Source organism: Chiroxiphia lanceolata, chromosome 10, assembly GCF_009829145.1.
Source record: "Chiroxiphia lanceolata isolate bChiLan1 chromosome 10, bChiLan1.pri, whole genome shotgun sequence".
NCBI lineage: Eukaryota > Metazoa > Chordata > Aves > Passeriformes > Pipridae > Chiroxiphia > Chiroxiphia lanceolata.
In genome coordinates this window covers 9066423-9094375 of record NC_045646.1, presented here as the reverse complement: position 1 = coordinate 9094375, position 27953 = coordinate 9066423, and the positions used below count along the sequence as shown (strand labels likewise).

General features: G+C 58.3%; 1 protein-coding gene across 2 annotated transcripts; it reads right to left on the bottom strand.

The window, feature by feature from the left end:
- Positions 1 to 679: 679 nt before the first annotated feature.
- Positions 680 to 27787, bottom strand: EPHB3 (EPH receptor B3). 2 transcript variants are annotated; one of them, XM_032698041.1, is made up of 16 exons: positions 27722 to 27787; positions 14348 to 14412; positions 13307 to 13979; positions 6051 to 6206; positions 5564 to 5899; positions 4685 to 4809; positions 4358 to 4526; positions 4145 to 4250; positions 3687 to 3784; positions 3388 to 3510; positions 3041 to 3288; positions 2582 to 2797; positions 2342 to 2491; positions 2060 to 2253; positions 1740 to 1895; positions 680 to 1418 (listed from the first exon to the last, which is right to left on the bottom strand). In XM_032698041.1, exons 2-16 carry the CDS (start codon positions 14402 to 14404, stop codon positions 1310 to 1312), a joined length of 2916 nt encoding a protein of 971 aa, XP_032553932.1. In that variant the 5' UTR covers positions 14405 to 14412; positions 27722 to 27787; the 3' UTR covers positions 680 to 1309. The 2 variants fall into 2 exon arrangements, with proteins under 2 accessions (XP_032553932.1, XP_032553933.1); XM_032698042.1 differs by having other exon boundaries at positions 3687 to 3739.
- Positions 27788 to 27953: the final 166 nt, after the last annotated feature.

The following is a 27953-nucleotide window of genomic DNA, read 5'->3' as shown; positions in this document are numbered from 1 at the left end:
ACATGACAGCAAGAGAAGACGGGAGCAGAAAGGGGAATAGAGCCAGCTTGGGGTTGGTCAGGAGGAGGAAGAGGATGGCTCTGGTGGGCAGCAAAGCTGCAGGCAGCCAGGCCCATCCAATGAGAGCGCGATCGAGCAAAGGAAACTCGGGTAAAATTCTTATTGCCTTTATTCTGCCCATTGCCTCCCACAGTCCTGCGGCCAGCACACACCCACGCACGCATGCACACACTCACGCACACTCAGGCACGCTGGGAGTCTCTCCCTCGGCTCGGAGGAACCGGGCTGCAGTGAATCCTCAGGGAAAGGTGAGTGAGTCTTTTGGCAGCAATCACAGCGTGTGTCAGGAGTGGGCAGCCGCGCCGGCGGCACCTGCTCCTTCTGCATAAAAGAGGAGGCTGCGGGAGCCACGGCCCCGGCGCAGCCCCCACCCCAGCCCCGCTCTCCGGCCCCTCGGGGGGAGCGTGGCTGCCGTCGGTCCGGGGGCGGAGGGTCCCTGTGCAAACGTGCTGACGGCCTCGCTCTGCAGTCCAGAGCCGGCCAGGAGAACCAAGAGGGTAAGAGATGTGGAGCCAGGCAGCTGGTCCCCCTCCCTCCCCTTTCTGCTCCCTCTTTTCTTTTTTTTTTTTAATATATCTCTTTTTTTTTCTTTTTTCATTTTTTTTGCCTAACTCCCTGCATAGTAAATTGGGTTCGGGTTCTGGCGTGCAAAGCCAAGAAAGGGAGCAAAGCCTTCCCTTCGGACACGTTCCAGTGCAGACCCTCGGGCGGAGGGCTCGCCAGGGCTGGAGGAGAGGAGTGATTGTCTGGGGCTGGTGGCCCCAGCCCTGTCGCCGGCTTGGCCTCTCCCGGCTGCTTCCATTTGAGGACCAGAGTTAGGGAAGGGTTCTGACGTGTCTGATGGACTCAGTGGACGGGTCAACAGTCTGTGGCCTTGGGGAGGTGAGGGAAGTGAGGACTGGGGGGAAAACGGGGTGAAAAGAAATCCAAGAAGTAGAACAACTCTTCAAACCGATGAGCACCGAGACAGGGCGGGAAGCGGGATGTGCCATCTCTGTCCCATAATCCACCTTCAATATGAAGATATGTTGCTGCCTCGCCGCTCCAGGACACGGGACGAAAAGCTGGGCTCCCTCTCGGCATGAGTGCCTTTGATCCAGGGAAGGGTGTCCAGTCCCATCCCGTCCCAGGCGACCGTCCGAGGCAGAGGAGCGCCGTGTGGAGGGGAAAACGGGAAGCTGGGCTGCACCGCAAACTGAACCTGGTTGGCAGGTTCCCTCGGTCCGTTCCAATGCAGAGTCCCCTGTGGTCAAACCTGCACTGGGAGTGTCTGGTTCATCTGCAGCCTCATGTCCTGAATGCTGCTCAATATCTTCTTCTGGTGCCCTGCTAACGTCACCCCTATCCTCAGCAGGTCCCTGCAAAGACAAGGTGAAGACTCAGCCCCCCACCAACAGCAACATCAGCACGTGGCCCTGCCCCATGTAGCTGCAAGGCTAGGGACCTATCCGTCTGCATTACAGCCCTCTGCTAAGCTCTGGTGCTCCTCTAACACCAGGGGACTGGATGCTGAATCCCAGACCTGAACTCCCTTGGGACTGGATGCTAAATCCCAGCCTTGACTCAGCCCATTACATGCCCAGGTGGGAGGAGGTGGCTGTCAGAGAGGCAAGTGACAAGAGACACTGTGCAGCAGCCCCAGCCCCAGCCTCTTCTCTCCTCTGCAAGCAGGGACTTACTCTGCAGTCATCTGTGCCACCAGGTCAAAGGAGGCAAACCCGGCATTGACAAAGTTCTCCTTGTACCGTCCCATTTTGATGGCATCCAGCCAGTCTCCCACGGTGGTGAAGGTGGTGTAATCTGGGACGGTGCGGTCCAGGAGCGGCTGGGAGATGCTAAAGGGCAAGAGAGCCACAGGTCACAGGCAGCAGAGGGTAGAGAGATGTAACTGGAAGCAGGGGATATTTCTTATCCCTGTCCTCCCACAGTCTATTTCCAACTACTCCAGCATTTCCTGGGCTTGGGGGAAGCCCTGGCTGGAAACAGGGATGCCACTGACCCAGACTGGACGCTGGCGATGACTTTCAGGCTGGCAGCATTGCGGATGAGCTTGTCCAGCGTGTTGACGATCTGTGCAAACTTGGGCCTCAGGTTGCGGTCCCGCACCCAGCAGTCCAGCATCAGCTGGTGCAGTGCAGTGGGGCAGTCCATGGGGGGTGGCAGGCGGTAATCCTGCTCCACTGCATTGATCACCTGCAGAGAGACATGCAGGCTGTGAGCCACCTGGGCTCCCACAGGCAGCCTACAGCCCCCAGTTCCCCACTCCCCAGAGAGCACTTACGTCCTGGTTGGACATGTCCCAGTAAGGTCGCTCCCCATAGGACATAACTTCCCACATGACGATGCCGTAGCTCCACACGTCGCTGGCTGAAGTGAATTTGCGGTAGGCAATGGCCTCAGGAGCCGTCCATCTGATTGGGATCTTGCCCCCCTGCACAGACACACAGCTCCCTGATTAGCACATACCTGAGGTGTCACCCCCCACCCCCAGATCAGTGGATCCCTCATGAGTGTCCCATACCAGGGAGCTGGTGTAGGTGGGGTCAGCCGGGTCATCCTCCAGAAAGCGAGAGAGCCCGAAGTCAGACACTTTGCAGACCAAGTTGCTGTTGACCAGGATGTTGCGGGCAGCCAGATCCCGGTGCACGTAGTTCATCTCCGAAAGGTACTTCATGCCAGCAGCGATGCCTCGCATCATTCCCACCAGCTGGATGACCGTGAACTGTCCATCATTCAGCTGCCAAGGGAGAGATCAGAGGGACTTGCAACACACTAAACAGACTGAGGAAGGATCCCAATGTGCCACCATCATCTTCCTCCTCCCTAGAGCCACCCCTCTTCTCCCACCCCATGATGTCTATGCAGAGCTTAGCTCCGGGGACTCTAGCATGACAATATAGAGGGAAGGGGAAGGGCTTGGAGTTGCTGTCCCCCATTCACAGCAGTCCCCAGCCCAGGGCAGGAAGGTATGGATGCTCACCCGGAGGAAGGAGTCAAGTGCACAGTTCTCCATGAATTCCGTGATGATCATGACGGGGCGGCTCTTGGTCACCACACCCTCCAGGTGGATGATGTTGGGATGGTCGAACTGGCCCATGATGCTGGCCTCGCTCAGGAAGTCCCGCCGCTGCCGCTCGGTGTAGCCCACCTTCAGCGTCTTGATGGCCACAAAGATCTCACGGCGGCCGGGCAGCTTCAGGCGTCCACGACAAACCTCACCGAACTCCCCTGTGGTGGAGAAGGAGAGAGGAGGGTAGCACAGTGAGCCATGGGACAGGGTGGGAGGTGGGAGTCTCAGCAGCTGCTGTGCCCATCCCCAGGACTTGCCTGCTCCAATGACCTCCTCAATTTTCACACAGGAGATGTCAATCTCCTTGGCGAATTCCCGAACAGCTTCATTGGGGTCCTCATATGTGAAGGGGTCAATGTACACCTTTGTCCCAGGGGTAACTGCAAGGGCAGGAGTCATGACCAGGAGGGACGCAGCACAGGTGACAGATGCCAAGTTACTTGGCTGGCTGTCAGCCCATCCCTCCTTCATTAGCAAAGGCTGTCCCTTTGCCTGCACACAGGGCAGGAATTGGGAGAGAGCACGCAGAGCCCATTTGCTGGGCTCTCACACTCACCATATTGCTGCAACTTCTCTGTGTACTCAGGGTCGGTGTTGTTGCGTTGCTTCCTGCCCAAAGGAGACGAGAGGAGGTGTTCAGTAACCATCCCTTTCCTGATGGGGCAAAGACATTCACTGCCAGCTTTGAAATCCCAGCATAGACAGTCTATGCCAGAGAGCCTTCCCTCTGGCAGTCTGTGTGCAGAGCCATCCCTCCACCCGAGGTGCTATGGGAGGAGATGGCCTAGTTGTGCTGCGAAGATGGCAGAGCACAGCTCATGCTGGGGAAGGAGACCGGCACAGTCCTTCCACAGAACCCAAGGTCTGGGATCCCTGCACGGCAGGTCCAGTCCTTTGCTCTCAGACTGGAGCTGCCAGAGCTCTGCCCGTAGGTCAGGGGAAGAAAGCTCTGTGGCACACAGGAGCAACCCCCAAACCCAGCTCTGAACCCACCCTTCCCTGCAAAGCCAGTACCTGAAGCAGACGATAGCGATCACCACCACAACGATGACGAACACCAACCCTGCTGTGGCCGAACCTACGATCAGAGGCAGTTCCTGGAAAGTCTTGCTGGTGGAGCCTGGATGGATGGAGAGGCAGGAATCAAAGTCAAGCTAGGGAAGGAGCATGCATAGGAGCATGCGTAGGAGGGCTGGGGGATGGAGGCAGCCCAGTCCTGGTACCTACCACCCTCTGCAGTTGTCTGAAACTCCGTGGGGAGGCTGTAGCGGCCATATCCAGCCACGGTGCGTGCCCGGACCTGCACCATGTACCGAGCATTGGCCTTCAGCCCGTCCAGCCGCACCGAATTCTTCTGGCTGGTGACTGTGTTGGCGATGCCATCACTCTGGCCTTGCTGTAGGGGAGACATGTGGGCGTCACCTCTGGGAAGCCCTCCCCTGTTTGGTGGCTCCCACATTCCCCAGGGATCATCTCTGCAGTGGCTCCCTTTGCCACCGAGCTGATGGCCAACTAAGAAAGGCTGGAGGAGGGAAAAGGCTGCTCCTTCTTTACCTTCTCCGAGTACTTGATCTCATAGTCAAGAATGATGCCGTTGGGTCTCTCTGGGGGAGTCCACGACAGGGTCATGCTGTTCCCAGTGCTGCTGTGCAGGTGCATTGTCGGCACGGCAGATGGGGCTAGGAAAGAGGGCAGAGGAAGAATGAGCCACTGGTGCCAGGTTCCCCGCTCCACCATCCCACATCAGTGTAGGACCTGCTTGGATGATCTTGGTGGAAAGACATGGAAAAGACTGGCCTCCCCCAAATTTCTGTAAGGACATGTGATCTCAACACCAAGGGGAGCCTCAGAAACAGCACCGAGGCTTCACTCCATGCCTAGCTGCAAACTGGTCTGGGGAAGTGCCCTGCCAGCCCAAACTGGAGCTCCCTCCCCTCCTCCACTTGCCAGGAGCTCCACGCTCCACCCCACCAAGACCCATGAAATCAGATCAGAGTGCAGTGGCTGGAGATTACCAGCATGCTGGAGCAGGGCCAGAGCAGGAGGAAGGAGGGAATGGCAGAGGGAGGCAACGGCTGGCTGCAAAGCTTTGGGCTGGTGCTGAGCCTTCCCAGGCCCACAGGGGAGAAATCTCATTTCCTTCCTCCTTCCTTTGCAGCAGGCACAGCATCTCTGGGGTAGGTCCAGGAGCTCCAGAGTTCTCTGGAGCATCTGCCAACCCTACCCTTCTCCACTTGCATGTGTTCTGATCGCATCTCCTCAGGAGACATGTGTTAAACAGAGAGGGCAGTTCACCCAGGGGATTAGATGCAGACACGGAGGGCCAGTTACGTGGCACCACAAAGGACTGCAGCCTCCCAGGCTGTCAGCAGGAAATCTCTGCTCCGCTCTGCGGCGGAGATCCAGCCCCTGCTCCCTTGCAGCTCCACTGACCTGCCTGGTTGGTGGTGATGTTGACAGAGGCAAAATGAGGAGGGTAGGGACTCTTGTTGGAGATGCCATTCACAGCCTGGATCTCGAAGGTGTACTGGGTGTGGGCCATCAGGTTGCTGATGTAGATGCGTCGCTCGGTGAGGCCGAGCTGGCGCGGCACAAACTCCACGTTGTCGTCGCAGCGGGTGCACAGGCGCCGCTCCACACTGCACTTCTTGCAGATGACATTGTAGAGCAGGTCATCCCGCCCGCCCGTGTCCTGTGGCTCACTCCACTCCAGCACCAGCGATGTCTCGTTCACATTGGAGATGACATTGCGGGGGGCCGAGGGGACGCCTGCAGGGAGAATGGGGGGGTCAGGGATGGCATGTCCTCATGCCCAGCTCATGCCTGGCATGGGCCCAGCATGCTCTTCCACCCCAGATGTGGACCCTCGCCACTTCCACAGCTCCCCTCGCCTCCCCTCCTCGCCCCGGGCAGGACTCACTGGTGCAGGCACTGTCTGCAGGGTCTGTGTCTGCCCGGAAAAAGCCATTTCGACAAGTGCAGACCATTGCTGCTCCAGATGTGGTCCGGCTGTTGGGAGGGCAGGGAGAGCAGGGACCTTCCCCCTGCTTAGACTTGAAGGTTCCCGGGCCACACGCTAGAGAAAGGAAAAACAGACCTGAGTTATAAAGTGAACCCAGAAAGTATCCATCGCCCCCAACAAGGCTGGGGAGATCCTTCCTCACTGCCCTGCCAAATCTTCCATCAGTGGCTTGAAGGCCACTTACAAGTCTTTCCATCACTGTCAGCCATGCCCAGGTATGTAGCGCCTCTGGCTGTGCAGAGTGGGCAAGAGTGGGCTGCCAGAGGGCAGGAGCACCAGCCAGCTCAGGCACAGCTTTGCCCAGGAAATGCTGCGCTCCAGCAGCAGGACCAGGGTAATTAGAAATGGGAAGAGCTGGTCACCACCAGCAGTACTGGGGGCAGGGCAGTCCATTCAGAAGACTACATCATCCGTTTTGTTTCTTCACTGCTCTTCCCAAGGGCTTTGCCATGTTCCCTTCCCCAGCTGGTTTCCCGACCCAGCACGCTCCATAAGGTCATTGATCCATTCTCCGGAATTTGAGCTGGAATTAAGGCTCAAAAGGAAAGGATTTCTCAGCCCTGCTTGCAGCAGCCCCTGTGAGAGGCCTCCACCATCCAAAATCAGCCACTCAGCCCCAAACCTTCCGCCTTGGGCTCTTCAGCCACTTCTCAGTCCCGGGGCGGTGGCACCTCCCGAGGTCGGCTCAAGTGGAGCACTGAGCAAGATGAAAACATTCCTGCAGGTCCTTGGCTAAAGAGCTGCTTCAGCATCACTGCCACCTCCCTCCTCCACTTCCGATCAGGGTCCTTCAAGGAGCCATAAGTCCTGGGATATGGCCTGATTGGCACCACAGGGTGTTTATTTGTAATGAGGGGCACGTGAAAGGATTAACAGCACTTGAGCTGAGGAGCAATGTGGCCTCAGGAACCCAACCCACACCTCAAAATAGCCCAATTTATCACAGTGCTGCCCAAGGAAGTGGATTCTGTGCTCTGTGTTTGCAGCCGGATGAGATGAGAGACCTGCTGGTGCCACCTTTGCTTCGGCATAGCCCTGTCCCACCTCCCACCCCTGTCACACATCACCCTGAAAACAGGAGGAGGTTTCCTGGTGCTTCACCAGGCTGTGGCAAGTGGAAGTTTCCTGCTATGAGGCATCTCCCGTCACCCTTTGTGGAAGTTTTCCGGCTGGCTGCAGCCCCACACGGGGCGTGGAGCGCTGCTGAGTCACACGCTGCCGGGCCAGCCCTGCAGGGACCCGCACGCAGGTCCGGGGTGCTGTCCTGGGCCCCTGGTTTGACCAGACACCGGGAAGCAGCAGCTCCAAGGGAGAAGCCCCACTCCAGCATGGTGCTGCTGGGCAGTGGTATGTGAGAGCAGCCCCTCACAGGGGGTGTCACCCCGCTGCCATAGAGGGGACTGTGTGCTCTCCAGTCCCATTGCCTGCATGGGTGGCAGGAGCCGCTTCCTGCTCTCAGGGTGTGAGCCTTCCGGCAAGGAGACTTCTTTGGTCAAAACAGGACCGACCACATGGCTCGACTCACTCCAGTTCCTTGACCTGAGCTCACCCAGCCTCTGGGCCTTCCCTTTGGAAATGAAAGCTTAGCCTGTCTCGACTGTGCAGGCTGGAGGGCAAAGGAGTGTGCAGACCTGCTCCTTGGCTAGCGATGGGAGGCCAACAGGTCCAGGGCTCCCATCTCCCCAGCCTGGGATACCCTGGCCACCACAAAATGTGTCTTTATGTGGACAGCAGATGCCCAGAGGTCGCAGAGCAGCCTCAGCACAGGCAGACCCACCCCAGCTGGAGTCCCGGGCGGTTCAAACTGGGTGGATGCAGATTCACACATAAGGAACCAGATTGTTGAGGAATGAGAGATGACTGAAACCTCTTGGACAGGAATGCTCTGGGCTCAGAAAGCTGCCAAACATGCTTTGGTTATGGAGAAGAGCCCAGATCCATCAGGGACAAAACCCCCTGAAATAACAGGCTTGTTGGGGGGAGAGTGAAGTCAGAGCAACCAGAGCTTGTGTGAAGCTGACAGCCCAAGCATGGCATGGCAGCTGGGGACAGCCAGATACTCTGCAAAGGATGCAGGAGGGATGAGGGCACTTGGCCTCCTGCACATGCAGTGCCAGCTGGTGCCCGGTGGGTTATAGGCATGGAGGGGACAGTGACATCCTGGACATGGGAGGAAGGGACAGGCAGAGCTATCCTTGGGCAGGTGCCTGCCACCCTGTAGGAGTGCCTAGTGCAGGCACAAGGGGTGAAGGTCATTTCTTCACATTCTCATGCTACCCCAGCAGGAGGGAGGCGAGCCATGTCCTAGCCCTGTTAAGCAGGGGAAGAGCAGGAGAGGGACCAAGGCCCAGATGCACTCCAGTGTTTAAGTTTCCAACTCTGCTTAATAAATCAGAGCATAAAGACCTCGGTGGCAGCATGACAGCTCTCAGCCGCCACATTTGAAGGCTGTAACCGAGCTGAAAGCTGATCCCAGGTCCCCGGTGGATAAGCCGCTGTGTCATCTCTTCTCTGCAAGAAACTGCCTGTACAACAACCACTGTCTTGGCCGGCATGCCGCGGAACGAGCCTGGGAGCTCTGGAGTGGGACCGTGACTCCATCCAGCCGGAGCTGGGAAGCCAGGCTCCCCTCTCCCTACTGAGAGCTTTGCATAAGCACTTTTCCTGCTGAAGTGTCCTCAAATAAAATAACAACTCTGAACCTCTGCACACAGATCACATCTCCTGGTGCTGTGCTGCAGTCACCTCTGGGGAGAACATGACAGTCACTGACAGCCACAGGATAACAGGTCAGGGAACCGAAGCGGAGCTCCCCGGTCTGAAGAGGAGCTGCTGGTTTGATGGGAGGGAGAGGCAGTCTGGCCTGACAGCAGGGATTGGCCTCTGAGGGGATTTGTATGGGGTGTGGGAGGGAGGAGGGCAGTAACAAAGCCCTGCTGCAAAGCTGCCCCTGCACCCTCTATGGAGCATTGCACAGCCGGCATGGCACGGCAAGGCAAACCCGGCCATCCGGCTGCTTCTGGCAGCCCCTCCAGGATTTTCATCAGTCGCCCACCTCCAGGGCCTGATCCTGCCTCACAGAGCTGCAGCACAGGGCTGGGGGAAGAGGAGGGCACTATTCCCAAATACAATCCCCACACTGGTGAATAAAATCCAAGGAAGGGAGCTGAAAAAAACACCGAAATAAAACCTTCCTGGCAGCAGCAGAGAGCAGTGACTCATCCCACAGGCAGCCTCCATTATTGCACGGGATGCAGGCAAGCAGCAACGAACCCTGAGTGCATCCCCAAAACTTTGGGGTTCCCTCCCTTGGGAAAGGCAAGGATAGTCGTGACACATCAGGAAACACTAGCCCCAAACTACTGTGTCTCATGTCTCAACTGCTTTCCCATTCACACTACACTATTCCAGCATCCTTCCAGCTATTTCTCTCCCTGTAGGATGAAGCAGAATGCCTTGCTTCAGCCTAGATAAATTAAACTGATCATATCCCTTTGCCCAAGAACCCTGTAATTTCTTTAGAGGCAGCAGCCAGGTTTGCTTGGGACGATCTGTGCTTTATGAACCCGCATGGCTCGCTCCCTTCCCGCTGTCATAAGAGGCTGCAGATGGAGCAGAACTGTGGAAGCAACAGCCTGGCTATAGCTGAGGCGGTAACTCTGTTTTTAAGTCTCTCTTAAAAGGCAGTTATTTAAAAAAAAAATAAAATAATCACACTTTGGGTGAAAATATTTCACACCAGCGCAGTCCAAAAGTGGATGGAGTAAATCTGAAGGGAGGGAAGGGAAAGAGCCCTCAGGGGTTTGAAGTGGCATCCAAAGAACAGGCGGGAAAGCACTTTTTTTTCTTTTTTTTCAAGAAAAGAAAAAAAATTCAATAAGCAAAGCTGCCTCTCAAGCCACAGTGGGTCACAGGCAGTACAGCAGGGGCAGATTTCCTCGAACGTGTTACAAGTAACCCATTGTGGAGTTGCCTGGCTATAAACCGGCAGTTCTCCCTGCCTTCCCTGCTGCTGCCTTTGATCTGGGAGCCCGGGCAATTAATCCCAGGCAGTTTCACTTCCTGGGTTTCATGCAGCAAGCCCATGTTGCAATGCAAAGCTGCAAACAGTTGGCAAGTCCAATGCTTGCTTGGCAATTTTTTTTTCTTTAATTCAGAGTGATGTTTCCATTAGTCATTGATTGCAAGGGAAATTTATTTTTGCAAAAATTCTGTTTTTGGCCCCAGCCTGACCTGTATTCACGTACTGACTGTGCCCAAATGTTCAGTGGCTGGTGCCAAGAGAAAAGGGACATCAAAAAGTCTGAGAAATGGGTCTCAGGAAAGTGTGGTGTCAGGCTGGACACTGTCACCTCAGGTGCTCTTATGGTTTGGGTATCCACAGACTGCACCACACAGCTTCAGTCTCCCTCCTGAGTAGAGTGTAGGCTCTGGGGGCACTGTGGTCCTTCTCCAGGACCCCCATGGACATGGGACCAAGCGACAAGGGGGCTCACGGCTCACCCTGGCATGGCAGCCAGCCAGACCCCAAACCTTTCTTTGTGTGAAGCCAGCAACATGAGGGGTGCAAACCCCAATGAATTTGGCATGGGAGCACATGCCTAGGAGCACTTTTAGGGAGCCCCCTGACACCAGGTCCTCTGAACAGTTTGGGTGCTTGCTAACCAAAAGGAGAAGAGATGGGATTCCAGGGCTTGGCGTGCAAATGCAGTGCGTCCCTGTCTGTGGAGGAATATGGGGGCCTTTGTCCCCCTCCCTGGCCAGCAGCTCTTCTTCATCCTGCAAGAGCTGCCTCTGCAGCTCTGTGTGGCAGGGAGTGTGTGGGAAGCGGCACAACCCCCAGAAGGACCGTGTGCTAATTAAATAAAGATAATGAGGCTGAGAATGAGATGCCAAATCAATGCTGTGGCAACTCAGGACTAGAGAGCCAGGTACCAGCCTGGCGTATCGCCTTACAAAGCATGCCAAAGAATCTGTCTTCAGCTGGGCAGGATGAGCCCTCTGCTCCCAAGGGACCGGGATACAAGCTGCATTGTAACAGGTCTGAATGCAAGGCCTAATCTTGGCTCCGGATGGAGATAAAAAGGAGGAGGAGGAGATCTTCAAAGGCCACTGAAAGTCTGGGGAAAGGGGGAGATTTACAACAGGGCTTATCCCATCTAAGCGGTAACAGGGTATTGTTATTTATTAAAATGCCATCTGGCACTCTGGAGTGCTGCTCGCCCACGCGGTGAAGCCTCGGAGGGCTCCCCAGGGTGGGAGTGATGAAACCCCAGCTCCGTGGGGCTGCATCCACACCTCTCCCCATGATGTGGGGGCCAGGAGCCTTCTCGGTGGTGCTGGACTGTCGAAATGGGATAAGGGAACATCCAGCCAAGAGCAGAAAAGGGAGCTTCAGCTCCAGCTTCTCCCAGCCCTTCTTCAGCTGTTTCCACTTAAAACACACGATCATATGGCGGAAAATCTGATCTTACAAGCGCAGCGCAACTTTCCCAGAGAAACGTGAGGACACTGCCGCTTCTGCCCAGCAAGAAGGCAGACTGCCGGATGGAGACGTGCCCGTGGCTCAGCATGGCTTCCCTGCCTGCAGCAGAAGAAGCTGGGGCTTGGGGGGAAAATCAAAGGTGCCGGGAAAGCCGCCCACATGGGAGCCTATCCAGCTTAGGGGATGTGGAGAGTGGACCTCACTCTAGGCTCCAGCGATGCCCTGAGCCCAACCTGAGGAGCCCTCAGTCCTGCCTTGGGACGCCCCGGCCAGGCAGAGACCAGATGCTGGCTGGAAACGGTGCCACCTTGTGCCCAAACCCCACTCCCTGCTGGGAAAGAGCCAACACCCTTTATGGTCCAAGATCTCCCAATCCAAGCAAGAAGGAAACCAGCTCCCCAGGAGCGTGGACCCCAGAGCACAGTTTTAAGTGGGGACGGATGCCTGGCACCGGTGTCCATCTGCCCCAGGAGGAGCCAGATTGGCTGCTCTCAAGAGTGACGTGGGGGCTGGGACACTGAAGTCAGGGCTGTGCTGGCACTGAAGGTGCTGGAGGCTCTGGACACTGGCAGAGCTGCAGCCCTGTGGAGACTGAGCTCTCCCCAACCAGCCACAGCAGCATGGCTGACAGCAACACCGCTCCCAAAGCCAACGGAGAGGCCAGCCTGGCCCGAGCCCCACATCACGGGCCGTCCCACATCGTGTGGCCCCTGCCAAGAGCAAAGGGCCGGCGCCAAGCATCCCGTCATCGGCGAGCATGAGGCATCCAGTGCCGGGGGCCCAGCCAGCATCCCACTCCCTGCTCAATGCCTCCAGCCAAGGAGAACAGCGACCTTTCTGCCCTAAACCCCAGCCACCCCAGGGCAGGGTCCTGCCTGCCAGAGAAAGTTCCCAATTTAAAAATCACCCCAAGGGAGAGTAAGATCCACCCAGGCAGATTTTTCCTTATCAATGCACCCAAACTGGGGTTAAACTGCAACACCAAAGTTACCGTGGGAGAGCATGGGAGCTGCAAGACCCACACAGAGCTATCCTACTGCTATGGTGGCTCTCCATCCCCAGCATCAACATGTGCAGGATGTGTTTCCCTCTCTTCTGAGCAGGAAGAAGAGGCTTCAGACCCCCTGCCTTCATGCTGCTCCCCACCCTCCCTGCTGCTAGCTTTCAGCACTGTCAGGGGGAGTATGCATCCACATGGCTTCTCCCACAGCGCAGTGGAGCCCTGATCACCACCAGGGCTTCTGAGTGCCTCTGCACAAGCAGCGTGAAATCACACTTGCCAGGAACAATCAATAGGCCCAGCCATGAGCACTGCAGGAGGGAGAGGGGAGATGCTGGATACGGTGGCAGCGGCGAGAGAAAGGTTTTGGTAATGCTCAGGGGCTTAGGTGTGCTGGATCCCTGCTGAGGACCATGCCTAGAGCTGCAAGGAGATGCATCCCCCACTGGTGGTTGCAAACTAGTGTGTCACAGCAGACACCGCACCAGTCCAGGCCACAAAGGCTTTAAGGTTTCCAAGTCAAACTGCAGGCCAGTCCTCTGAGAAACCACCCTGCTCCCTTCTCAGGGAAGAGCCTCCAAAACCAAACTGAGCTCAACACAAAACCACCTCCACCACGTCAACGCATCCGTGGGGACAAAAGCCGTGATCGCTCTGCCATGCTCGTACCTTGGCACTGGGTATCCTTCATGGCCGGCTCATACCCAGCGGCACACGTACACGCTCCCACAGGCACCATCCACTCGCCGTCACCGTTGCAGTACAGCTTTAGGGGCACAGACACCTCCACCGCGTTGGGGATGCAGGTGCCTGGCGCGATGACCAGAGAAGTGGGCTCGGCCCCTGTTAAAGTCTCCGGGAAGATAGCAAAGCCAGCAATGGTGTTGGAGCATTTCTTGTAGAAAGCCCGGACGGAGATGAGGGACATGCAGGCTCCCAGGTCCTGGAAGGCGAGGTAAAAGCCATTCTTGGAGAGGGGGCCAAAGCTGCGCACCTTGGTGTTCACACGGCCAGACTCCAGCTTGGAGAAGCTCTCATCTGGGGCAATTGTATCCACTTTGATGTAGGGGTTCTCCATCCAGAAAGGGCTGTTTGCAGAGGCAGAATCTGTATCTGACTCATAATAGAAGAGGTTGAAGGTCTCTTTGCAGGAGCCAGGGATGTTGGGGATGCTGTTGCAGTCCCGCACAGTGAACTTCAGCTCCACATAGACGCGCTGGACGTCCTGGCGCTGGATGAACTTGGTGCGAAGCCAGTTGTTCTGGTTGGCCTCCCGTACATTGCAGACCTGGTACGTGCGGATGGGGTTCATGGCCTCATCGTAACCGCTGACTTCTTCCCACTGTGAGCGAGAGGGGAAGGGTTAGATCCCCAGCTGGGGACATCAGTGCCATGGACACATCATGAATGTGGCTGAGGGTGGGGGGAAACAGGCAACAGTCAACAGGGAAGGGCAGCAGCTGCACCTCCACCTGTCACAACCCTCCTGGTCATCAAGGTGACTAAGAGCAACCGATGCCAGGGCCCACAGCACTCCTGCTCTGCTGACACAGAGTCAGGAGGAGATAGTTTCATGAGGTGAGGATAAGCACGGGAGGGAAGGACAAAGACGCAGCTCCACAAAGGCACTGGTGAGCAACCCTGATTCCTGTGGGGCCAGGGACAGCTGTGCCCTTTGGAGGTCAGGACCAGGGCTGGCTCCAAACTTACCCCTGTCTCTGGATGAGTTGTCCAGGCCAACTCAGAGGTCACCCACTTCGTGTCCATCAGGGTCTCTGGAGAGAAAGGAAGGAGAGAAAGAAGTAATTGGAGATGAAGGCCAAGATTAGAGGGAAAAAAACAGGAGGAGTGGGGGAGAGGAGAGCTGAGCCTGACATTTCTGTGGAAAACAGCAACTTGGGGGGTGAGACATGGTGGGAGGAGCGGGAGTGGAGCAGACAGACTCCAGATTTCTCTTCTCCCATCAGGAGTACAGGAAGAGCGAGGCGTCCCCAGAGAGTTGTGCCGGAGCAGGCAAGCAGGACAAGGAGATGGCCAGGTGGTGAGGGGGGGATGGTGATGGGCTGCCACCCTCAGCCACCAGTACAGCCAGTTGTGCCCCCTGGCCAGCACGGGGGGTGCCAGAGGAGGGAAACCGGGCGCCCCCGTCCGCTCCCTCCCCCTCTGTTTTGGCAGGGCGCGTATTTACTGTGGCTGGGGTTGAAAGGGCCCGTTCCCATGACAGGGCGGTGTGGGCCAGGCAGGTTTATCCAGAGGAGGAGGGACTGGCAGGCTGCTCTCCCAGAGACGCCCCACATCACTCATTTTACAAGAGGGGAGAAGAATTTGACCGTCTGGCCAACATTCCTGGAGCAGACTACAAGACAAACCACCCCGGCAGCATTCCCCAAACAGCCCCAGCCCCAGCCTTGGGGGAGCGGGACGCTTGTCTGGGAAGAGCTGCAATTGCAGGCAGCTGTCGCTAATCCCAGGCAGAGCCGCGTGGCTCCACGCGAGCACTCTGTGCAAAAACCAGGAGCAAAATGCAAGGAAGAAAGTACGGCAACAGGCTGTGGAGCCAACGGCCCCGCTGTGGGCTGCTGGCCTTGTGACCCCCACTCCAGGGATGGCCTCCAGGCTGTTTGGAGGGGAGCAGGCACCTGGAGGTGTCTGGACTGTGGGTCTTCTGGACCCTTTTCTGCCTAAGGGGGGTCTAGTACAAGAAGTGTGCAAATGCCTGGAAACTCTGATGTGCCCAGAGGGGCTTTAGTGCCTGCCCCAAGTGGGACCCTGGACCAGTGCCAAAACACCTCCCTGATGAGGGCATCCCTCTCCCCAGCTGCAGGCATGGCCCCATCCCAAAGCCCATGAAGCTCCCCAAGGGCTGTCTATCCATCCATCCATCCATCCATCCATCTGCCCACCCAGGCCCAAGACGAGGGGCAGGGAGCCATGGCTCTCCAGCCTGTAGAACCAGTAGTGGGCTGGGAGCCTCTCACTCTGGCTGGCTGGGGCACAGGACACGCTGGGGCAGCTCAGCTGTGCCGGCACCATGGCTCAGTCCCAGAGTGAGAGGCAGTTTTAACTCCTTTCCCTCCACCCCAGGAAAACCACAGGCTGACCTGGCCAGGGAGGAAGTGTGGAGGAGGAAGGAAATATTCACGCGTCGCAGGGTTTCGGATGAAGCCCGTCTGGAGGTAAACACCTTCCTCCCGCGTCCCACCCCGGGGAGACCCGCCAGCAGCTCCTGCGCCAGCACCCACAGACAGGCCGGGAGCATGGGCTGTGGGTGCCACCGCGGCACAGATAAACAAGCACATTTGGGGACACGTGGGCTCTCCGACCTGTCTCGCGGTTTGCCAGGTTCCCAGCCAGGCCAGTGAGCCTGCTTCTTGCCCAGGCTGCTTGCCTGGAGCAAACACAAACACAGTCCCATTGTGGGCTGGTGGCACTGGCAATGGACATGGCAAGGGGGACAGAGGGAGGAAAACCCTTCATGGTGTTAGCTCCCTGCTGAGAGAGGGGCAGGGAGGCAATCTCTACAACAGACATCAGCTCTGATTTGCAAACACAGAGGTGGTTACTGGGTAGCGGTTATTTACTGTTTTTCGAAAACACAAACTAGGAGTATCTGGCAAAAACAAAGGCAGAGAAAGAAGAAGCCCTCTGCCAAGTGGGTAACGCAGGAGGGCTGGGGCACAAGATGGGCAGGATGGTGCTGGGCACCCATGAGGCAGCCTCTGCTCGGTCCCATGGCACTACCTGCCCAAGGAACACAGCAACACGCCATCCCTGTCTCTTCCCATTTCCTACACCATCAGTTATTGAAGACCAGTAGGAGCCCAAGTGCAGCTCTCTGTGGTCACAAGACCCCCAAGGATGCTGCTGCACTCCCCAGACCCCTGTATGGAGTGGCTACCAGGGCAGGTGGGCAGCGCCAGACCATGGGGGAGCAGGTTCCCGAGTGGAGCTGCCCACAGCTCTCCGAGGGACAGACCCTGTGCTGGTTGCCCTAATAAGGGCGCAGTGGTGCCGTGAGGGCCCAGACACGCCGTGCTGGCGGCAAGCAGAGCCAAGCATGTGCTCGGTGCTGACAGCGCTGCGCTGCCAAGTCCTGGTGCGGATACCCTGTGTGGGTCCAACCAGTGCAGGGCCCCACTGCCGGCATGGGCAGCTGGTGGGTGTTTCTGCAGGAGGAGTGGGGAAGGGATGCCCTGCATGCTCAGGGCTGGGGCTGCTGATGGATGAGCGGCTGCAGCGGTGAGTCAGGCTGAGGAGATGGGAATCTGGGTGCAGGGTGTGCCCGCAAGCAGAGCAACACAAGGATCCCGTGGCAAGCCATGGCACAGCTTGGACTGACCAGACCATGGGGGGAGTTTGCTTCCCAAACCTGTCCAGGGTGTACGGGAAGCCTCCTGCACTCCATGAGGCTCCATGTAGGAAACCCTTGCCATGGCAGACGTCCCCTCCGGCAGCGTCCTTCCCCATGAGTGCTGGTCCTGAGCAGAACCTCAGCTTGGACAGGAGGCTTGCTGCCTGCATCCTAATTTGGCAGCATCTGCCATCTGACCAGCAGAGGAGAGAAAAAACTGAGCCAAGTCGGCTGTTGGCGTGAGAGCCACGTAAACCACATGGAGAGAGTGGGAAGAGGAAATAATAAAAATAAAATCACTGAGCAACCCAGCTAAAGGAAACAGGTTGAGTGCAGAGGGCAGAGGGGGTTTCCTGCAGCCACAGGAGTGACCTAGGTGGGGTCAGCGGAGCTTCCCAGACCCTCATAGCCTGCCACAGTGAAGGTTGTGGGTGGATGGCCCCATGGGCTGCTGTGCTGCATGGTCCCAGGGCTGGTGGCACATGCTGGGCTGAGCCACAGAAACTGCTCTCTGCCCATAAAGCTGCTGCAGAGATCTCACAGCGGCCTGGGACCGAACCTGTGTCCTCCCTGGGAGGACACAGTGCCCAGGGTGCTAGTGCCAGTGCCCAGGGTGGGGAGCCCAAGCACTGAGCTTCAGTGGTTCAGGAGCACACAGCTGCTCTCTCCCTCCGGTGCAGGGTGCCAGAGGTGGGCTGAGAGGCATCACCGGTGACTTCCTGGCGCAGTTCAGGTTTGCAGGTGCTTCGAAGGGACGTGAACGGTGTCAGGGCTGGCTGAACAGTGAGTCAAAGACACTTCAATCCCGCACGCCACAGAGAGAGCCTGGTCCCATTAGTCAACGGGAAATTGGCTCCCAATTTCGCCAGCTTGGGGAAGTCACCCTAAGGCTTGCTTTATCACTGTCTGCAGTGCTGGGAGTTGTCCTCTCCTTACCTTCAGCTGGGCAAAAGCAAGGGATGGAGCAGGAGCCTCGCTATGCTCAGCGAGTGCAGCTGGTCATGGTCAACCCCATATAAAAGCAGTTCCATGGCAGAGTGGGATTGGGAACAGGGAAAGAGCCTTATTCCTCGGTTAGGGCTTTGAGCATCACTCCAATTGCCTCTTCCCTGCCCTGCAAGTCTCCTCCCAGGCACACCCTGAGCTGTAAAGACAAGGGGTACCCCCCAGCAGCCCTTCCATCACCTCCACAGAGTCCCCAGCAGTTCACTAGGTGTTTGAAGCTCTGGCAAGGACCCATCTGGAGCCAGGGACCTCTTTCTCCTGGTGCAGAGGCTCAGGAATGCGGCGTGCATGGTCTGAGGCCAGCGAAAACGTTTGAACTCCCCCCTTAAGAGGCCCAGAGAGCCCGTCTCGCGCTGTTGAGCGGCAGACGCGTGCGGCAGCAATGGCTGAGCCAGGAAAGGGGGGGGGAGAAATATCAAAATTCTTTCAAGATGAAGCCACTGGGGAAGACTCAATCGTCTCCACCAACAGGCTCCAATTTGAACGCTCTCTCCTTTGAATACAGGGACTGATGGCTTTTATCAGGATGTGCTGGCAACACAGAACACCAGCTCCTAGCCCCAATGAGGGGAAGGCAGCTCGCGCAAGTCCAGAGCATCCTGGAAGAAGGCAAAGGAGGGAAGTTACTAACGACGCCCACGCAGCTTTGCTGCAAACAGAGGAACCTGTTCTACAACGTGTCCGTGCTCTCTGGGAGCTATGCACACCACGGCACCATGGCTGCAGGAGCTCTGTGTGGGATGAGTGGCTCGGACTGGCCGTATGGGCCACTTGCCCCATGCTGAGCTCCTGCAGATACCATCGATGGCTGGACCATTTGCCCCAGGACATGCCCCACCATGGTGGCTGCTCATAGTGGTGCTGGATGCCTCTCCACCTTACTGCCATGCTTTTCTCCTCTGTAAGAAAAAGCAGCTTGTTTAGGGATGTACTTTAAATCTTGGTGACTGCCTGCTAGTCAAAAAGCCACCGAAAGGGGCATCTCCCAGTATATTTTAATTTCCTTCTTGGTTTTGAAGATAATTACGGCAGGAGCGAGTGGCCTCGCATGCTCCCCATTCAAGCACCTATCGGTACAATTAATCCCGGCACTGTTCTGAGCAGCGGCACAAAGGGCCTTTGGTGTAAGGTCCTTTATCTGGGAACAAAGAGCTGCCTGTGGGAGAGAACCTGAGGTTGCACTTTTCCCGCTGACGAGCGTTTCCCGTACACAAAAGCTGAGCCACACTGAGCGCCCTGAGAGCACGTCAGGTCTGGGAGACCCCGCAACACGTCTTCTTGAAGCATGCAGCTCACCCGGATCCCTCTTCCTCCAGGAGGGTTCTTCCCTCTCTGACCCCAGCTAAACCCTGTATCCATCCTCCTGGGCAGGGGATGTCCCTCTTCTAAGGCTAGGGGACTTCATGCGCTGCCTGCATTGAGGAAGCTCTCCTGTCCAGCTCGGCCCACCATGCTCCGTGGATGGAGCACACCACAGACAGCAGCTTTGGAGCCGCTGTGTGCACAGGAGGTGGCGTGCTGGGAGGTTTTGGCACTTGGCAGCCCCTTGTGCCGGAGCTGCACTGCAGGGAGGGGAGGCTCTTGCTGATGCAGCTGAGAGCCAGGAGAGTAGGGAGGGAAACTGAAGCCAGGGAGGGAGGCAGCAGGCAGGGCATCAGTGGACTTGGCAGCACCCGGGGTGGGCAGAGGGTACCCATGGCGGAGGTGCCAGGCGTGGGGTTTGAGAGTGTGGGGAAGGTTCTGCCAGGCGCTGTCTGCCAGCTCCCTCTGCAGGGACGGGGCTGGCAGCACTGCCAGCATGCTGCACAGCCCACATGCCCTCGTCCTCCCCTCTCTCCCGGGGACCCTCTGCATGCCTGCCCACCTGAGCATCCAGAGCAAGGCCAGGGGGCTGTGCTGGTCCCACCCTTGCCCTCCCTGGCTGTCAGGCCAGGCAGGCCAGGCAGTGCGGTTCAGCCCAAGGGAAGGGCTGGAGCACTCCCTATCACCGCCCACGCTGGGAACCTGTCCTTATGCCGAGTAGGGCGCCTGCTGCTCCCCAGTGCCGAGGGGGAAGACGCGAGGCTGCCGTGGGAGCCGGCCTCCCACCTCCTTCCTCTCCATGGGGACACGGGAGCTCTGACCACCCAGTCCCACCAATGTGCACTTGCCCCAGGTCCAGGGCAAGCCAGTGAATTGTCAATGAACTGGGAACAAAGGGAAGAGAGGAGGGGAAAAAAGAGAGAAAAAAAAAAAAAAGGGCCTGTATCACAGCTGTGGCCCTTCATGCCAAGGGCATTTGGCCCATCATCAAAGGGGATCGGATTTGCTGAGGCAAATGATGACACATCCACTTCAAGCGGGGCAGGTTCTGCCTGCTGCTGGAGGCGAGCCACCAGAGTGAAGAAGTACTGTGGGCACTTAATAATAGACTCATTATTTCTGCATTATGGCAGGGCCCAGAGGCCCCAACTGAGATTAAGGCCCCTCTGCACACACACTGCGCATGCACGTGCAAAGGCAGAGGCAGTCCCTGTCTGGAGAGCCCAGTCAAGGGTGGGCAGCACTGCCAGTCCCGGCACCATTCACCATTGCCGGTTCCAGCCCTGCCAATACCATGGTAAGTTCACAGCAGGGCCCAAGACTGCCATTCCAAGGATGCTCCAAGGATGCATCCTCTATTTCCCAATTCCACACCTGCACTGGGGTATTAACTTTATGCCAGGAGACAGTCTCATGGCTCTGAGCCATCGGCCTTCTGCATCTTCCTCACAGTCCCCCCATCCGACCCCAACGCCCTTCAGCTTCTGTATGGGCCAGATTCAGCTTTCAGATGAGTAGGAGCTGCCTGGCACACGGGATGGAGAGGGATGGAGGAGTGCTCCACGGGATGGAGGAGTGCTCCCTCCATCCAGCCCTGCCTTGTCATCGACCCACTGGCCGCTAACTGGCTGAAGAGGGTTTTCCGGCCGTGTGCTCCTCGCCAGGAGCTGTTTCCTGATGGCCGTGAGACAGACTGAAGCATGTGAGGGAGGACAGGTGCCAGTTCTGCAAAAGGCAGATCAAGTGGCAGAGCCTGGGATGCGGGAAGGGATGGGTGCTCCTTTCCTCTTGGTCACGCACCGGATGGAGGCAGGGAGGGCAGATTTCTGCCATTTCACGAGCAGGGTCATGCCTGCTCCAGCACCCACCAGCATCACACTGTGTGCACCCCCCTCCAAAGTGCTGCATTCAGAGCCTGGGACTTTTGCAGGACAGCAAGCTCCCGCCCTCCAGTTGCATGCCAAAGACACGTGCAGCCTGCTGCCCAAACCCTGCCAGGTCCCGCTGCCAGGTCCCGGTCCTGCAAAAAGGCTGTACTGACACTGGGAGAGGACGGGAGCCAGCTGCTTGAGTCCAGCCCTGCACTGCAATTACTGTTCTATTAATACCACGGGAATTTCGGATGTCAGAGCCCAGTGTGCTACACTAGGGTCAGCTTGGCCAAGGAAGAGCTGCCATCCCTGCCCATGTGGTGGATGCACCCTGGTACTCGCTGCTTCGGCTTGCCCAGGAGGAAAAGATGCTTTTCCTGTGGCAGGCTGTGGGCAAGGGGAATGGACAGATCCCATAGACAGCCTCTCATTCCTGCTGCCTGACAGCCTGCTGCCAGACACACTGCTGGCCTTAAAATGTTTGCTGCCCACTTGGGACAGGAATGTCCCTCCCTGGCCCCAGGGAAGGGGCTGCCCACTGCAGCTCCCTGCCATGGGGACAACGTGACCAGCCATGCCAGGCAGGCAGGACCTCTACAGCCAGCAGGCAGGACAGATTTATAGGTCACCGTCCCCAGCAGGAATGGCCATGCCTCTGTCCTCCACTTCCACAGAAATAACTCATCCGATCAGGACATGCCAGACCTGTTCGAGCTGAGAATGCCATTTACTAGGACATAGGCAGGAAATGGGCCTGCAAAGCCACCCCTGTTTCCAGGACATGCTATGATAGGGACGTTCCTGCCACCTCTCTCTGTGACCCCACTGCCCTGTGGCCGAGGTTTCATGAGGCAGGCATCCCCACAGGGCCATCAAGGTGAGCTGGGGCGGTGCGGGTGGATGTAGAGTCCCAAAGTCCCTGGGGGAAGGAAGAAAAGGCAGTCAGTGCTGCAGACCTGTCTCCGCAGGGCAACTGTTTGCGGCAGGCTGAGATCCAAAAGGCCCCTCTCCCCCTCCAGCTCCATTTTTTCCAGGTTGTACTTTTGGAAAGTGCACAGAGAAAGAGTAATGATATTTAAAAGAAAAAAAGCCCCACCTCTTCCCCAAAAAAGGTTACTCAGTGCACATCCAAAGGCTCGCCCCACAGACGGGTGGCTCGGCTCCATCCCATCCCAGCAGCGCAGAGCGGGAGTTTCTGCCAAGATCTCCCTCCTCTCTACTGCCTGGGGCAGTTACCCAAATCTCTGCACTGCTCTTTGCTCGCTTCCTCAGCTCTCTGAGAGCACCAAGCCCATCTGGAACTGCTTAAACCCAAATATTGCCCCCCCCCTTCCCCACCTCCCCCACCCCCAAAGTCAGATTCTTCCAGAGTTAAAACAAGCACAGAGTCAGGAGGGGGTGCCGGGCCGGGCTGACTCGCTCCTTCATTTCAGTTTAATTTCTGGGGAACTAGAATAAATCTGTTCCTGGCGATCGTTCAAGCCCTGCACATTTTTCTCATTAATAAAAAAAGGCCTTGGATAGCACGCCGCGTGTGCATGCCCCCCCTCCTGGCGGGGTCCCCCCTGCGCCCCAGCCCTCGTTGGGCAGGCGCTGAGCACCCAAGAGACAAGCAGGACTGGGTGAGGGAACATGGGGACAACAGTGTCCCTTCCCCAGGACAGGGATGGGTTTCGGCAGCCCTGTGCGATGGCCACACCTCACAGAGGAACAGGGAGGCTCAAATCCCCTCGCAGCTGCCGCTGGGCAGAAGAGTCCTGGGGGAGGGCTCCCCTGAGAGGGGACATCCCTGCTGCCCACCCCTTCGGCATTGCAGCCCCTGCAGGGCCCCCGGGGCATTCCTGGGGAGGGGGGCTGGGAAACAGGTGTTTGTCAACAGTTCCTGCCACATGCATGAGAAACACCAGGCCCTGCAGTGCAGCGGGGCTTAGCGATGGGCAAAAATAAAATTAAGAGATCCCTACAGCAAAATCCCCTCCACCCCAGCCCGGGACCCACAGCCAGCACACGCTGACATGCACATGGAGAGCGGCCGTGGGGCCGGCGCTCGGCCCTGCCGCCGTCCTCCAGCCTCTTCCCAAGATGGCTCCCGTTCCTCTTCAGCGGGGCGGCCATGCGAAGCCAGCACTGGGCTCGTTCCCTCCTGCCTCAGGGAGCACAGGCTGGAGGGCTGGGCTGCACTGAGGGAAAAGAGGGCACCAGGGGAGGGATGCAACCCCTCTGGGAAAGGTGGCACTGTGGGAAGAGCCGCAATTGCAGCAATGGGGATGTCGCCCCACTCCCAAGCTCAGCACCAGAGCTCCTCCGTGGCTGTGCCGAGGGTGGGTGATATCAGTGCCCAAGCACGGGAGGATGAGGCCTCACCAACAGTGCCAAGCCTGTCCCTCCACAGGCAGGACACCCACCCACCTGCCCTACAAAATGGCTCCAACATGGAGTTCAGCTCTGCAAGGGAATGGCCCATGCCCTGCTGCCAGCACCGCCCAGCCTGAGCACAGGGCTGGGTTTGGAGCAACAACAACAACAACAAAAATGCAACAAAAAAACCAAAACACGCATTTGAATGGGACAGTCCCAGTCGGGTGGGAGTGTCACTGCAACAGGCTGCCTGGCCTTCAAGGTGGCAGCCCATCCCCTGGGGTGTGGGGTTGTACCTGGCTCTGCGAGGAGGGGCATCCCTATCCCCACCATTCCCCAAACACTTTATGGAAATACACTGGACCTAGAAACAACACCAACTCATTATGGCTTAAACCACAGAGAAGTTTGTGGCTGCTCCACCACAGCCCTTGGGTATAGTCCCCCTTTCCCAGGGTTCTCCTCGGGGGGGAGGCTGACACCCACCCTGCGGTCTGCACCAGCTGGGAACGGGGATCCCGACCCCGGGGCCGCCCCAGCACCCTTCCCCCAGCACAGCTCCCAGGCGGAGACGCTTAATCCTGACAAACCAGTTTGACTCAGCACAACAGGAACAGCTACAATTTTAAAAACATGCAAGTCTGTGATTCAGATTGCTGGGGCTGTTTTAATTAAACGCCAAGCTCCCCTGCTCCAGCAGCAGCAGCAAACGGCTCACGGAAAGAAAATGCAACCAACTGGTTCCCCCAAATATCTCTTGCAGTAAGTCATCGCAACAAAACAAGGAGTTTCGGTTCATTCCTTAAAAACCAGAGGCCGCTATTCCCAATCGCAAGGGCCAGGCAGAAATGGTCCCACAGCCGCAGCCTTGCTGTACATTAAGGGAGAAACATGGGGCCGCAAACGGACCCCAGTGCTGCAAGTTTTCCCTCTCCCCAGCTCTCCGCATGCTCCGCCTGACACAAAGGAAAGCCCTTCTCCTCCCCTCCTCGGGAACACAGACAGGAAGGCTTCCTCGAGTGCAGCTTTTAGTGAGGAATGGGAGATTTAATGAATCCAGCGAGTGTTGCGGAGCCCCACGACCCGCTTTCCCTCGCAGCCCTACCCCAAGCATCAATAAAACAGCAGGGTCAACTTACCCCATCGCCCCGCCGAGAAATATGCCATTTCTGTGAAAAGTAATTAAACGGAAAGCAAATCTCCCTGCCAAGAAAATACCTGGCAATTCCAGCACAGGAGTCAATTAAGTAGGGGTTTGCTGGTGCTGAGAGGAGTGTGGTCAGACTGTGTAACACCCGGCTGGGGTCTGGGAGCTGCCACTGGGCAGAACTCAGATGAGGAAAATCCTGCCTAGAAATCCTCCTGCACTGGGGGCTTTGGCTATTTCACTGGAGCCTGAGAAGGCTTGGGACTACGTGCAGCAACACAGTGCTTCTGCACAGGGGTTCGTGGGGAAGCACGTGGGAAACCCCAAGTTTAAATGGAGTCCTGCATCCAGAGAGGCTGCTCAGGGCAGAAGCTGCCTGGCAGAGCGGCTCCTTAGGAGAGCAGGTCCCTGTCCCAGCCCACCTGCACCCCCAGGGCAACAGGCAGATCCAGCCTGTGGCTGTCCACACTCCCTTGGGCCAGGGTATTTTGAAGCCTGGGGTTTTACCCTCGGATGGTCAACAAGGGCCTGGAACGCAGCACGTTCCCCATGCTGTTCCACCGCGTCCGCTCCCCACAGGGCCTCTGCTCCCACAGCCCTGCTCGAACAAACTCCTCAGCTCAAACCCCTGCACTGGAGAAAGGATCCGCTGTTGCCTCTGGATAGAACATTCCTTCTGCAGCCGGCCTGGGGACTGCTGAACCGGAGAAGAAAAACACATTGTGACTTCAAACAGACCCAGCGCACTTACAGGATCTGGAGAGAAACCATTTTCTCCTCGGCAGCACAAAGCCCTCACTGAGCTGCTGCCGAGCGCGGCTTTTCCCCTCCACCCCCGTGGGGCCTTGTAAAGAAACCCAACTCCCCGCCATCCCCCCGGGAATGAGGAGCGCCATCCAGCCCCAAAGCCCCCTGCCCTTCCAGCCCAGCACCAGCCGCAAGACCAGCCTGTTGCCCCTCGGAGGAGACGGTAAAGTGGCTGGGTCTGGGGACCGCTCGCTGCTGTTCTCTGCAGGACGTGTGTGCAGATTTACGGCCACGTCAGATTTATGATCAGCACTAAAATATCCGAAGAAACGTGCACGCGAGATTTACAGTAACCGCTGGAACGCGCCGGTCCCCATCAGGAAGCAGGGTTGAGCGCGGACAGAAATGCCCAACGCAGCAGAAGCGCGGGAGCTCGCTGACCGTGATGTGAGCAGCGGCTTCCCAAAGCTGGGCAAGGCAGAAGCCTCTCCGGGCCAGCTGAAACTTTCCCTCCAGTTCGAACAAGAGCAAAGGAGAAAAAAAAAAAAATGAAAAAAAGAGAATCCCAGGGGAATCGGGGCCAGCCCCAAAAATGCTGGGTGGCTGCCAGCCAGCCCTGAAGCAGTCCCACTGGGTTGGCACACAGCTGGGCCCTGACCTCTTGGATGGTGTGTTCGGCCCCTGACCCCTCCACACATTCGTGAAGCTGAAAAAAAACTAGCGACTCCTCAGCAGGGGCTGTTTATTTTCTCTCCATCGGTCTCTTCCCATTGCTCCATCCCCGGTCAGTGCTGGGGCTCCCTGCCTCCCCCGGGACACGCGGGACAGTGCCCAGGCGATGCTTGCTGGTGTTGCCAGCCCCCATGTCGGCTATCCTTCCCCAATTCCCAAACCGCTGATGGGAAGCAGGTTGCACGGCACTGCCTGCAAGCGTGGGGCCCCACTGGGCTCTCCGCCCGCAACTTCATCCTCCAACACCTCTCCAGCAGGCAGGGATTGCCGGGTGGGTGCTCGGGAGCCTCCATACCAGGAGGGCTGGGTGCCAGTGGCTTCCCCTTCTGCTGTGGGGCTCCCACTTAGCTGGGAGCTCATGGACCCGGCAGGCCCACCAGCTCTGATTCCTACAGCGTACAAAGGAGAAGGGGTTTTAATTTTTTTTTTCCCTTTTAAAGGAGAAAAAACCAAGTCGAACGGAGGGAGGATGAAAAGGAACTCGGGCAACAAGCACCCCCCGAAACTTTCTACAAAGCCCAAAGCCGGAGGAAAGATGTCCCCCCATCCACCTCAGGGGAGATGGGGCTCCTGCCCACGGCCACCCCCGGGGCCGCGGCCTGAACCCCGCAACGCCCGAGCACGACACCGCCTCCGAGCAGCCCCCGCCGCCCTCCGCCCGGGCGGAGGCACCCACAGCTCCGCTCCAACCGGGGCTTCTCCCTTCCCTTCCCTCCCTCCCTCCCTCCCTCCCTCCGGCAGTGGGTTCGGTTACCGGACACCGGAGCGCCGCCGCTCCTGGCACTCCTGGCCAGAGCCCTGCATACTTTGTGCCGAGACAAAAACCCGTCCGGGCCCCCTTCTCTTCCTCCCCTCCGGCGCGACCCGCCTCGCCCGTCTGGGGATCCCCAGTCCCTCAGTGGGGCCAAAAGCCGCTTTCCTCGCTCAAACCTAGGGGTGCTTTGACACCCCGCGCACCGGGGTTCATCCTTCGAGGGGGGAGGATTAGTCCCCGTTCTATTTCCAACTCCACCGGAGCTCAGGGGTGGGCGAGCCGCGCAGCGCAGACCCGCTCGGGGGTGGATGCGGCACGCGTGGCCACTCGCCCCGGCGGTCCCACGCTGGAGCCGCGGGGGTTAAAGCGGCGGGCGCGGCGAGCCCTGCCGGGGAAGGGATGGAGCCGGACACGGCACACGGACACTCCTTCCGCGGCCCCACCAGTTCTGGCACGCCGCGAGCTTCCACTGAAAGAAATATTAATTTTCCAGCCCTCTCGGTCGTGGCGAAAAGCCTCGAAACGTGAACCGAGTATCCAACGAGGCGCCGCTCCCTGCCAGCAGCCGCCGTCCGCGGAGCAGCGCCGGGCTCGGTTCCACGGGGCGTTGACTCTGAAACCCACCGAGGACGGCGAAGCGCGGGGAGCGGGACTGCGGCGGCGAGATCCCCGCGGGGACAAACCGGCCGTTCGCGGCGCCACGACGAGCTGAGCCACGACGAGTCGGCGGGCCGGGGACACCCCGGCGGGTGCGTGCGCCCGTGCGCACTCGCCCGGGCCCCGGCACGGCGGGCGGGGATGCCCGCCCGGTACTCACCCTCCAGAGCGCGGCGGCCGCCGGGGAGCAGCAGGAGCAGCAGGAGGGGCAGCAGCGGTGGCGGCGGCGGGGGGGGCCCCCGGGCGGGCCGCGGCCATGGCGGGGGCGGTGCGGGCGGCCCCGCCGGGCAGTCCCGAGCTCGGCGCCACGCGCGGCTCCTCTCGCCGCCGCGCCACGATCGCGCTCTGGCGCCGCCGCCGCCGCCGCCGCCGCTGAGCCGTGAGGGGCGGGG